At 34.4% G+C, this 12,846-nt stretch overlaps 1 protein-coding gene across 2 annotated transcripts in view; it reads left to right on the top strand.

Moving 5' to 3' along the window:
- The first annotated feature begins 212 nt into the window (after positions 1 to 212).
- Positions 213 to 12,846, top strand: part of LOC140146268 (glycine receptor subunit alpha-4-like) — a 364,389-nt gene continuing 351,755 nt past the window's right edge. Inside the window, exon 1 of one of the 2 annotated variants that reach the window (XM_072168051.1) lies at positions 213 to 566. Coding sequence is in view for 1 of the 2 variants with exons in the window: in XM_072168050.1 (XP_072024151.1) it covers positions 682 to 756 (75 nt within the window). In the remaining variant the exon portion in view is untranslated. Of the gene's footprint in view, positions 757 to 12,846 lie in introns of both variants that reach the window. The other variant, XM_072168050.1, reaches the window with a different exon arrangement.

Here is a 12,846-nt window from a genome sequence, read left to right as displayed (position 1 = left end):
TACACTTTAGTTCTTGTACCAATATTCTCCCTCTTCTCGTCCTCGTTGTCTATACGTCTTCTTTTTTCGTCTATTTCGCCTCCGTGGCCTTTTCGTCTTCGGCAAATTCTTCTTCTCTTATAATTTTTTCTACAAACAACTAAAATAAAATTAAATAAATGCACTGTTTAGCAATTTTGTGCGCGCGCATGCTGCCAATCATTTTATGATTACCATGACAACTTCTTTGTAATCACAGACATTCATTTGAGAACAAACCCTCCTATACTCTCGCCTCACTTCACTCCAAATTAAAATGCCACATATCACTCGTAGCTATTTAACTTAAGTCACTACTAGGGCCGACGGGCTGTGCACACATAGACAACGCACATGGTTTTATCCTTTATTCGCCTGATGTCCATTGCGTTAGCGCGGAACCAAGAGAGGAATTGTATACGGGTACGTAAAACGGCGCATCGTCTACTTGGATGCTCCGTGCAGTAGTCAGTATCCGCTTAGTCGCTCTTAAGCAGAGCATCGAGTTCACTGAGATCTACTAGAAGTGGGAGCATCACGCACAAGTGGTGAGAGTTATCTCTTGTTTTGATTTTACAGCGTTTGTTGACTGGGGATTGTCATTTACTTAATGTGTACCATTTGCTTGGACAAATATATTGTCATTCGCATGGGATTTTGATTATGTTGAATGCTTCTAAGCGAAATCGCTTCAAAACAGGACAGAACTTAATGCTGTGCAGCCTGCATATTGTTAAGGTAAGGAATAAGGAGAATAGGCGCGAAGTAGGAATTGCAACACATAAGTGATAAAATTTGGTGCGATATTAAAACATCTGATTTTACTTTTATCAGACTATGACGATACTTTATGGAATTGAAGCGCCATATTTAACACATAATTCGACATATGTAGTAAGGAAATTATATTGAATTCATGAATACTATCTATATTACTTTTAAGTAATGAAATAAACACATGCTTCATGCGCAAATATGAAATAATTTACACACGTCTGCTGAGACTTATATATTTAATCAACATTTATTTACCGGGAAACTATATTTTAGCGGAAAACTATTACTACTTATATGTGGCATCAAAACCATCTGAAATGTTTGGCAACGATTTTAAGTAGCATTTTGAAGACGTTTTGATATTTAGATGCTCAATATTCTACCAAAAATAAGGAAGGTTTCAGTTTTATCATATACAACCACCTGTGTTATATTACCGTTTCGTTACCTTGTATTTCAAAGACACAGATTTGTCGGTTTGAAAGTTTACGTGAATGATACAATGTTAGGTGTGTGTATGGGTTTAAACTCTACCAATTTTTATTATTTCGCCCCTCTGAGCTTTAAGGTGTATGCAGCGATCTTTCAATTTCCAATAACGCGGAACCAAAATGTTCACACATTTTCCGAGTTTTTGCATTGTCTGCAAAGCTAACCAATATAGTAACATACCTCGTGACATGAATAATGAATGATCTTTTTGTTTTTCAATTCGGATTGAGAAAATTCAACACAGTAGCATTTGGGACCTGAAATATACAGAAATTATCGAAAAATGAAAAGACATAATTCGTTCTGTTTTCTGTAGATATAAGGACAAAAAACAGGATGTTATTATCACAACCGATCTCCGAATAAAGCTTTAAAACAAGTTTGCTCTGTTCCGTGCCAGAAAATGGTAAAAGAACATTGATATAATATTTTGTTATTACGATACAGATTCACGCAGTATAAATTTACCGAATTTGTACAGGAATACCATTTAGGAATTAGGTGAACTGATCTCTACCTGTATAGCAATGTTGAAACTATGCATAAATCACTTGCACTAGAAATCTAATTCGGATAGATATATTCTCCGTATAATGTCAACTTCTAAACTGCATGATACATCTTGGTACAATTTTATCAGGTTTAGTTCGCAAGCTTATCAAGTTTGATGTAAGCTGGCTGCCAATGCTTATCTTTTCAGTCAACTATGTGCTGCGGGTATTTTTAAAGTCATCCACTATGTGTGGCAAGCTACATTAAGGTTGGTTAATGAATCTATACTAACTCACCTGACATGATCTATGGATATATATATGGAGGTACTTTAGTTTGAGCAATTTTGCTTCTTACACGCCAAACGGAACAGAAATGTGTTTTTTTGGTTTCGACATTGTCGTTTTCAAAAAGATTTCAAATTTGATAATATATTTCTAAAGAAACGGATATTTACATTGTTTTTAATTATATCAGTCAATTCTTGAGTAGAATTCACATTGAATAGAGAATTTAAAATAATGAAATTCCGCATTGTTGAAATGTTATTTGTAGAAGAAATTACAACTCTTCCGCACCGGACACGTTCCGCGCGCACATAAATGGTGAAACAGGAAGACAACATCCATTACTAAACCACATAGCACTTCGGATACGAAAAGTTAACGTTTTGGTTCTGTCTAAGTATTAGATTAGTACTGTGAGATAGACTAAACAATAGATGCTCCAGACATGTAAACAACTAGAAACACAAGGGAGAATGACGGGAACTTGGAACAAAATCAATCAAATATTAAGTAGGGAAGAGAGAAAGAGCTAATTCAGTTGAAATATATATATATACGACGTACACCTCCTATGGAAGACATGGCCTTAATCTTCCACACATAGGGTGTAGATTTCAAATGGTGCCACACATTCAGGTACACCATTTGAAATTCACATTCCTTGTGTGGAAGATTAAAGCCATATATTCCATAGGGGTGTATGGATTTTAACTGGATTAGCCGTTTCTCTCTCCCCTACTTAATATTTGATTGATTTTTTGTCAAGTTCTCGCATCAGATGTTGCCATCAGATAACGAGATAACGACCAGAAAGTGCGCAACGCTTCATCCTCATTATAGTTGAATAAAAAAATATTATCATATTGAAAAACCATTTGCATGGCTGTGAAAAATAATGATTTTCTTTGCTAACATGAAAATGTTAATGAAAATGAAAAATTTGTTAATGAAAACATTATAGGGACGAACCCTTACTGACGTTACAATTACAAAAATGAAAGGCACATACTATTGAGAAGCAGAATCACTCCAATTGAATCTCAGTAATATATAGTTTAACAAATATAACAAACATGACTTATTTTATATAATCCATCTTAGCATTGCTTAGTTTTAACATTAGTTTTAGAGCATCGTCACTGGAACAACAAGAAACCCTGATATTTAATTTCAAAGGTGTCAAATGCAGAACATGTAAAAGTAGGCCCCATTACATAAACCTCCCACAGGCAATTAGGTCAAACTCTGTGTGTGTCAGCTGAAAGAAAATGTCCCAACACACCTGATACTTCCCATTATAACTGTAAACTGCACGTGTTTGTAAAACCCAAGCAAACGCTATTTGCTTTCTAAGTCCTGTTAATATTCAACCGTTTAGTTGTGTCTTACGCAAAATGAAAAATTCACTACATTTCACAACATGAAGGTTTCGACTTCAGAGATCAAAATTATATAGCCGGTTTTTCCTACCCAGTTTTGTTTAAAATATGTAGAAGTAGATTTAAAAAAATGGCAATCCCAATATGAGCTACAAACAAACACATATTGGCATTTTATAGTTACCACACACGCCCATGTATAATTTAGCACAATGGCACGGATTGTAATGGACATAACATATTGTCAGCTAGGGTGCTTTGTTTGTGTTAACAAATTATACCAGGTAGTAGTACACAACATCACAGTTGTTAACCCTATACAAATTCCTTCTTTATTTATCGCATTCAATTAAATGTGGACAATCTTGACGTTGAGATGTTCTGGAATTAATGTGAAGATGCTATTGTCTTAAAAACAAAACGAAATCATTTATTTTCAGTTTAGTATGAACACAAACATGATAAATAGAATACAGATTTGTATTACTTTATTGACATGTCTAACACACAAGGCTGATAATAACTAAATAAATCCATAAGAAAACTAATATTTGACTCCTTTGCTCCTGATTCGACATTCTAATATGTTGAAAACCGCAGCTTTTTAAGGAGCAGTGTTTGCAAGACTTATAACGCCTTTAACTCTACTAGACATAAAGGTGCCAGTGTTTAAGATATACTGGTAAGAGTACCATAGGTATTACACCTGGCTACAATTGACTGCGAATACAAGTACCACAGGTAGCACTCCAGAGTCAAAATAAATCCTGAATTATTCACGTTTTAATTTCCAGTTGACGGTGTTTCTGCGACGGAAGTATAAAATAACTGTTTCTGATATCCAATGGGTCATCTACTGGTCAATGTAGCTGTTATTTCATCTTCATAAACAGTTTCACATTCTTGTCGCCAAACACTCGCTCTCTCAGTCAGACACATCTAAGTAAGCATTCATGTCATGAGTCAACTATCTTTATTCGCATAGCACTTCTTTTTGTTATAACCGCAAGAAATCTTATTTTTGTTCGTTAACTTTCATGACACGTGCGTGATGCATGCCTGTGAACAGAATTTTTTCTTCAAGAGACTGCAAAGGTCCGGCTGGTTGAATAACACAGCTCTCAATTCCCGCAAGAAATCTTTGGATTTGACTAGTAAAGGTATACCCCGTATGCCTAGCACGCACATATGGATTTCACTGTGTAAAAATGAGCTTCCAAAAATATTCTGTCTGAAATATTAAGTTTACTTTTATATTAAGTCAACTTTGTGGTATGCGGCACCAATGTCATGTATGTTTGTAAGTTTGAAACGCTTAAAAAAATGTCCAACCTATAGGAACTACTTTCTAAATATCTATCGTATGCTTATTCATTACATTTGATCAAAGTTGGTTTTTGCAGCATTTGCAATAGTGGTCATGTTATTGTTCAGGCAATTAATACTGCATGGTAATTGACTTCGTATTTAGAAGCAGGAGCTCTCAATCGGTGAACACGGGCCGGACCCGGTCCATAAGGACTTGTCGAGTGGCCTGGAAAAGCCCATGGGAAAATAAGGACCTTTAAGTAACCAAACATTTTGATATCAATAAAATATCAAACGAAAAAACAACAGATAGATGATCAATAGGAGAATATTTTATTATAGAATTCAGAAATTTTAAATGCTTGTCTTTCTGTACGATCATCAACTATAAGTTTTCGCTAACGTATTTTGAAATAAATGATAAAATATTTTACGAAAGTAATAGATATGTGCATAGCATTATTTGATTTATACATATGGACCGATTTAGTGTTACACATCATTGCGCTCGATCACAATAGTGCCCACCACGTTTTTAATGAGTCCAGGTGGTGACGGATGCGATATCGCCATATTTGACGTCGCCATTTGATTTACACGTAACCATGAAATCTTCACAAACAATTCTAAATGTGTTATGTGGTGTCCAAGCAAAATTATGTTATTCTAAAACCGTTGGGGTACAACAAAGTACCCCACTGTAACTATGTTAATTTTCCATTTGTAATTGCTGAACGTCTATTTTGAATGGGGCTGTCAGCCCTGTATCTTCGTCAGCCTCGTATGTCACGTGTCGCGTGTCCTATACCGTCTGCATGAGTCCATAATAGGAGTCAACTTTCTAAAACAAACACATGAATAGGCCTGATCTACTGTATTGTTTGAAAGTTGACTCCCATGGGTTTAGATGCAACTTTTAAAAAAGCATCTTATTTTACATAATGAAATATTGTGACCGAACGCAATGATGTGTGACGCTATAAATTGATCCAAATGTAAAAACAAATATAAGGCTACAATTACGATTTTACATTTTTACATTTCGTCTTTTTTCAAAAAGCGTTATGGGGATCTTATAAGCGGATACTGTGTTTAACCCCATGAGAACTACCTGCCGATTGGCCAAAATGAATATTGTGTCCAATATTGAACCAATCAAGGAGGGTATTAGTAAGATCATCTGCAAATGCAAGTTTGACCATAAATAGTTTAAAGCCTAATCATAATTGGCAATTGAAAAGAGCATTTCAAGTTTTCAACCAATCAGAAATGCAGTTAGATGACCAGTAGTGTCCAGGGGGTTAACATAATGTAACATATTCAATTTCAAATGCAATATATTTTTTTACTTTAAAAGAGGTTGTTTTGATACTAGCTAAACCATTTTTATTTGTGTGCCAATGACGGTCTCTTATCCCGTGTTATCTATCCAAATGGGTTTATCCTGCACGCAATTGACCTATAACACAGACATCTTATATTGGAGGATTATTCAGACCTATTGCATCAGTTGCTTAATTCCTTAATGGATTCTTTACACTTGTCTAACTCATGAAAGTATTACACAAAAAATATACACCCAAAATGGCTGCTTCATCCAGTCATGCCACCCCAACGCATTGTTATGGTATTACTTTGCTCCGGAACATACGCACCTTTTTCGAGAAATGCTGTATTACTTGGTCTCTCACATTTATTTTTCTGTAAGACGTTGCTCATAATTGGGAAATGCAAAATGCACTGAATTGACCTAACATGCATGGCGTATAACAAATATGATCGGTGCTACGCGATATTTGTGTATCAATACTTTAAGACATAACACATTATTTAAAAATTCAACTAATATTGTCATAATGAATGGAAAGAATAATTTCATTAATGGCGATTCACCTTGACAATAAAAGAATAATTGTTTTTAGGGGAAGAGTTGCAATAAAGATTCCGGCATATTGCCTGAACACATTTAGTGATATTGAAATGCATTAAAAGATTTGATTAATGTCATGATAACCTACCTTTCCTAAACAAAACGTAGCTTTAGATGTATTAATTATACTGCAGACGACAAGTTCAAAATTTTCTTTAAAAATTCAAAAATTTCAGAATTGTACATTTCCATGACCATATTTGGAATCAGCATGAAAATTGCATTTAAATGAGCACAAACAAGCCTAGTATTGGTTCAGTGGATAGATCTGGATATTATAAGAAAATATATCAAAACTTAGATTTTTTGCAGACTATGGTTAGCACGCAGAGCATTAATTGACGAATGATTGTTTGGTAAACGCCAGCAGGAAATAATTGTGATAAGTTGTCTTTCTTTCTCTCTAGCCCACTCTCTCTTTCTCTCTCTCTCAAAAAACATGAAGTGCTGGGTAAGGAAAATTACCTTTTGATAAGTTAAGCAATTAGGAATAGACTTTATTTCTATCAGGTATCAAGAATTGGAAATGAAAAATGGGCGACATAATTAAAAGCCTGGCGGTGAAACTTATGCTATGAAAATAGAATTAACATAAACACGTGGAATACTATATTGTACACAACCATATGTGAGAGAAGTGTGGAATACCAGACGACTATAGACCTGATTGCCACGATCAAAATTAATATGTAGACAAATCGCTGCACCGGTGAGATTTCCCGATAAATCATTTCCAACATCAACAGAATAAATCCTAACCTAGCGATGCATAACGACAGTGCTGGCGCTAAACCCTGCGGGAATTTACCAGTCCTCGTCCCCGGCAATCCTTGAGGACTAACGATTAATATTGCGTTCCGCTGGCTGGGTCGATAATTAGCCTCCTCAGAGCTTATGCAGCGTGAAAACAACAGGTTTCATCGATAATTTAACATGCATAAGTATGATATTTATGAAACGCGGGAAACCTTAGGAGGTAGCGCGTTTTTTGCTGTTGCCGGAAACTGATTGGTCAAAAACAGGTCGCTGGTTGCTCAGCGATTGAGTTTAAATCCAGCTACTATATTCTATATGAGTGAATTATTTCTTTTTCATCACGGATGTCGAAGTTAAATGATTAAAACGGATATTAAAAACATAAACAAAACAACTATTAATAGAAATGAAATATAATAATGCTTCATTTCATTGATAGAACATGACTTTGTATCTTCATGGAGAGTAAATTATCAAGCAAGCGGCTTGCTTGAAACTTGTGTTATAATATATGGGCACAAAAGGCAATACCCACTGATTTTTGGTAATATTTAGAACCAAATATAATAACGTTTTAATAGATAAGAAATATTCTAGATAGACGATTTACACAAACACATGTTACACATTTGCATAGCTTCATCTCTACTGTATTTCCTATCTAGAATTGTAAGTGACAAGCTTAACTTGATCGGTTTGTGTAGTCATAACAGCATCCCTGCAATCAAGTTTGTAATATTAAAAACGTGGATAAAACAATAAAACCTGTCATATTGGGTGGAAAAACAAATTAATAACACAAAGTTAGGCTAACAATATAATAACATGCTATAATATACACAGAAAAAGGACGAATGACTCAGGAGCTTACAAATAATTCCGCATGTGTGTGTTAAATAGAATACATTTTTGTCTGTTCCTCGACACAAGCTTTTCATGAATGCTATTATTTAGGATTATGTATTTTGCATTCCCAAGACTGCATGTGTTATTGATTATAAAAATTTGACTGCATTATTCAATTTAAATACTTTTTACTATACATAATGGAAGAACTTAGAACAGAAATATTATAGGTAAAAGGGTTACAAAAATAACAATTGGAAGTACAGTTAACAAATTCATCAGCATCGCGCGCTTACCAGACGCCGGTACACCGAATAAAATAGTGCGTTCAAGCGTGGTGCCTTATTAGCAAATGGGAATTATGCAAGAAGTGCTAGCGAAAGTTGTTCAAAGAACAATTTTAAAGATGATACAGACGACAATAATTTTGATGATGATGATGTTGTTGTTGTTTATTGTTGATAATGATGATGATGGCGATGATGATGATGGCGATGCTGCTGCTGCCGCTGATGATGATGATGATGATGATGATGATGATGATGATGATGATGATGATGATGATGATGATGATGATGATGATGATGATGGTAACGATGATTGCGAGTAAACCAATTATTCTAAATAATAAACAAATAAACCTGACTTATATTTATATAATCCATCTTAGCATTGCCAATTTTTAACATTATGTTTAGAGCATCGTCACTGGAACAACAAGAAACCCTGATATTTAGTTTCAAAGGTGTCAAATGCAGAACATGTAAAAGTAGGCCCCATTACATAAACCTCCTACAGACAGTTAGGTCAAACTCTTTGTGTGTGTCAACTTAAAGAAAATGTCCCAACACACCCGATACCTCCCGTTATAACTGTAAACTGCATGTGTCTGTGAATCACAAGCAAACGCCATTTGCTAAGTCCTGTTAATTTTCAACTGTTTTATTTGTCTTAAGCAAAATGAAAAATTAACTACATAGGAGATTATGTTATTGGTCATTTATTTTTATTACGTAGGAGGTTTTGACTTCAGAGATCAAAATTACATAGCCGGTTTTTCCTACCCAGTTTTGTTTAAAATATGTAGAAGTAGATTTAAAAAAATGGCAATCCCAATATGAGCTGCAGACTATACAAACACATATTGGCATTTTATAGTTACCACACACGCCCATGTATAATTGAGCACAATGGCACGGATTGTAATGGACATAACATATTGTCAACCAGGGTGGTTTGTTTGTGTTAACAAATTATACCAGGTAGTAATAGACAACATCACAGTTGTTAACCCTATATAAATGTACTTGTTTATTTATCATATTCAATTAAATGTGGACAATCTTGACGTTGAGATGTTCTGGAGTTGATGTGAAGATGCGATTGTCTTAAAAAATACGAAATTATATATTTGAAGTTTAGTATGAACATAAACATGATAAACATAACACAGATTTGTATTCGTTTATTGGCATGTCTAACACACAACGCTGATAATAACAAAATATATCAATAAGAAAACTAATAATTGACTCCTGGTTCGACATTCTAATATGTTGAAAACCGCATCTCTTTAAGGAGCAGTGTTTGCAAGACTTATAACGCCTTTAACTCTACTAGACATAAAGGTGCCAGTGTTTAAGATATACTGGAAAGAGTACCACAGGTATTACACCTGGCTACAATTGACTGCAAATACGAATACCATAGGTAGCACTTCAAAGTCAAAATAAATCCTGAATTATTCACGTTTTAATTTCCAGTTGACGGTGTTTCTGCGACGGAAGTATAAAATAACTGTTTCTGATATCCAATGGGTCATCTACTGGTCAATGTAGCAGTTATTTCATCTTCATAAACAGTTTCACATTCTTGTCGCCAAACACTCGCTCTCTCAGTCAGACACATCTAAGTAAGCATTCATGTCATGAGTAAACTATCTTTATTCGCATAGCACTTCTTTTTGTTATAACCGCAAGAAATCTTATTTTTGTTCGTTAACTTTCATGACACGTGCGTGATGCATGCCTGTGAACAGACATTTTTCTTCAAGAGACTGCAAAGGTCCGGCTGGTTGAATAACACAGCTCACAATTCCCGCAAGAAATCTTTGGATTTGACTAGTAAAGGTATACCCCGTATGCCTAGCACGCACATATGGATTTCACTGTGTAAAAGTGAGCTTCCAAAAATATTCTGTCTGAAATATTAAGTTAACTTTTATATTAAGTCAACTTTGTGGTATGCGGCACCAATGTCATGTATGTTTGTAAGTTTGAAACGCTTAAAAGAAATTTACCAAACTATAAGGAACTACTTCATAAATATCTATTGAATGCTTACCTATTACATTTTATCAAAGTTGGTTTTTGCAGCATTTGAAATAGTGGCCATGTTATTGTCCAGGCAATTAATAATGTATGGTAATTGACTTCGTATTTAAAAGCAGGAGCTCTCTCGGTGGACACAGGCCGGACCCGATCCACAAGGACTTGTCGAGTGGTCTGGATAAGCCCAAAGAAAAATAAGGACTTTTAAGTAACCAAACATTGTGATATCAATAAAATATCAATCGAAGAAGAACAGATAGATGTTCAATAGGAAAATATTTTATATTTGTTTTTCTATACGATCGACAACTATATGTTTCCCCAAACGTATTTTGTAATAAATGGAAAAAATATTTTACGAAATGAATAGGTACTATATGTGCATAGCCTTATTTGATTATACATTAATACATATGGACCAATTTATTGCGTTACACATCATTGCGCTCGCTCACAATAGTGTTCATCATGTTAAAATTGCACATGAGTCCATGAGTCAATTTTCTTAAACAAGCACATGAATAGGCCTGACCTACTGTATTTTTTTAGAGTTGACCTTCATGGACTCAGATGCAATTTTTAAAACGGCATCTTATTTTACATCATGAACTTTTGTGACCGAACGCAATGTCTGACGCTATAAATTGATCCAAATCTAAAAACAAATAAGGCTACAAATATGATTTTACATTTTTACATTTTGATATTTGTTTGTTTATTTCAAAAAGCGTTAGAGGGATCTTATATAAGTGGATCCTATATGTAACATAATGTAACATATCGACAGCCTGCTACGCTAATTGCCTAAGTCATTTTTGTAATTTTGAGAACAAAGAACAAAATTTGGTTCAAGCATGCATCAGTTATGTAATCACCCTAATTATTTCGGATTATTCCCTTTCATTTGTATCATTGGCATTTGTTCATGTGCAAAGATTGGTGAATAAATATGTTTAAATGCATGCTTGAATCGTACTTTGTACTTTGTTCTCAAAATTACAAAAAATGACTAAGGCAATTAGCATAGTAGGCTGACGATATTCAATTTCAAATGCAATATTTTTTTACTTTAAAAGAGGATGTTTTGATACTAGCTAAACCATTGTTTGTGCCAATGACCGTCTCTTATCCATATTATCTATCCAAATGGGTTTATCCTGCACGGAATTGACCTATAACACAGACATCTTATATTGGAGGATTATACAGACCTATTCCATAAGTTGCTTAATTCCTTAATGGAGTCTTTACACTAGTCTAACTCATGAAAGTATTACACCAAAAATATACACCCAAAATGGCTGCTTCATCCAGTCATGCCACCCCAACGCATTGTTATGGTATTACTTTGCTCCGGAACATACGCACCTTTTTCGAGAAATGCTGTATTACTTGGTCTCTCACATTTATTTTTCTGTTTTATGCACAGAATTGACCTAACATGCATGGCGTATAACAAAAATGATTGGTACTACGCGATAGTTGTGTATCAATACTTTAAGGCATAACACATTATTTAAAATTTTAAAATCAACTAATATTGTCATAATGAATGGAAAGAATTTTATTAATGGCGATTCACCTTGACACAAAAACAATTATTGTTTTTAGAGGAAGAGTTGCAATAAAGATCCCGGCATATTGCTTGAACACATTCTGTGATATTGAAATGCAATAAAAGATTTGATTAATGTCATGATAACCCACCTTTTCTAAACAAAATGTAGATTGAAATGTTTTTATTAAGCTGCAGACGATCGTTCAAACTTTTCTTTAAAAATTTAAATATTTCAGAATTGTGCATTTTCATGACCATATTTGGAATCAGGATGAAAAAAGCATTTAAATGAGTATAACCGGATAGCTCTGGTTATTATACGAAAACATCTCATGTTTATGTTGGATACCATGGTTAGCACGCAGAGCATTAATCGACGAATGATTGTTTGGTAAACGCCAGCAGCAAAGACTTGTGATAAGTTGTCTTTCTTTCTCTCTAACTCATCATCTCTCTTTCCCTCTCCCTAAAACATGAAGTGCTGGGTAAGGAAAATTATCTTTTGATAAGTTAAGCAATTAGCAATATATTTTATTTCTAACAGGCATCAAAAATTGGAAATAAAAAATAGGCGACATAATTAAAATCCTGGCGGTGAAACCTATGAAAATAGAATTAACATAAAAACGTGGAACACTATATTAAACACAACCATATGTGAGAGACGTGTGGA

Source organism: Amphiura filiformis, chromosome 2 (genome assembly GCF_039555335.1).
Source record: "Amphiura filiformis chromosome 2, Afil_fr2py, whole genome shotgun sequence".
NCBI lineage: Eukaryota > Metazoa > Echinodermata > Ophiuroidea > Amphilepidida > Amphiuridae > Amphiura > Amphiura filiformis.
This window is presented reverse-complemented; position numbering and strand designations above follow the sequence as displayed.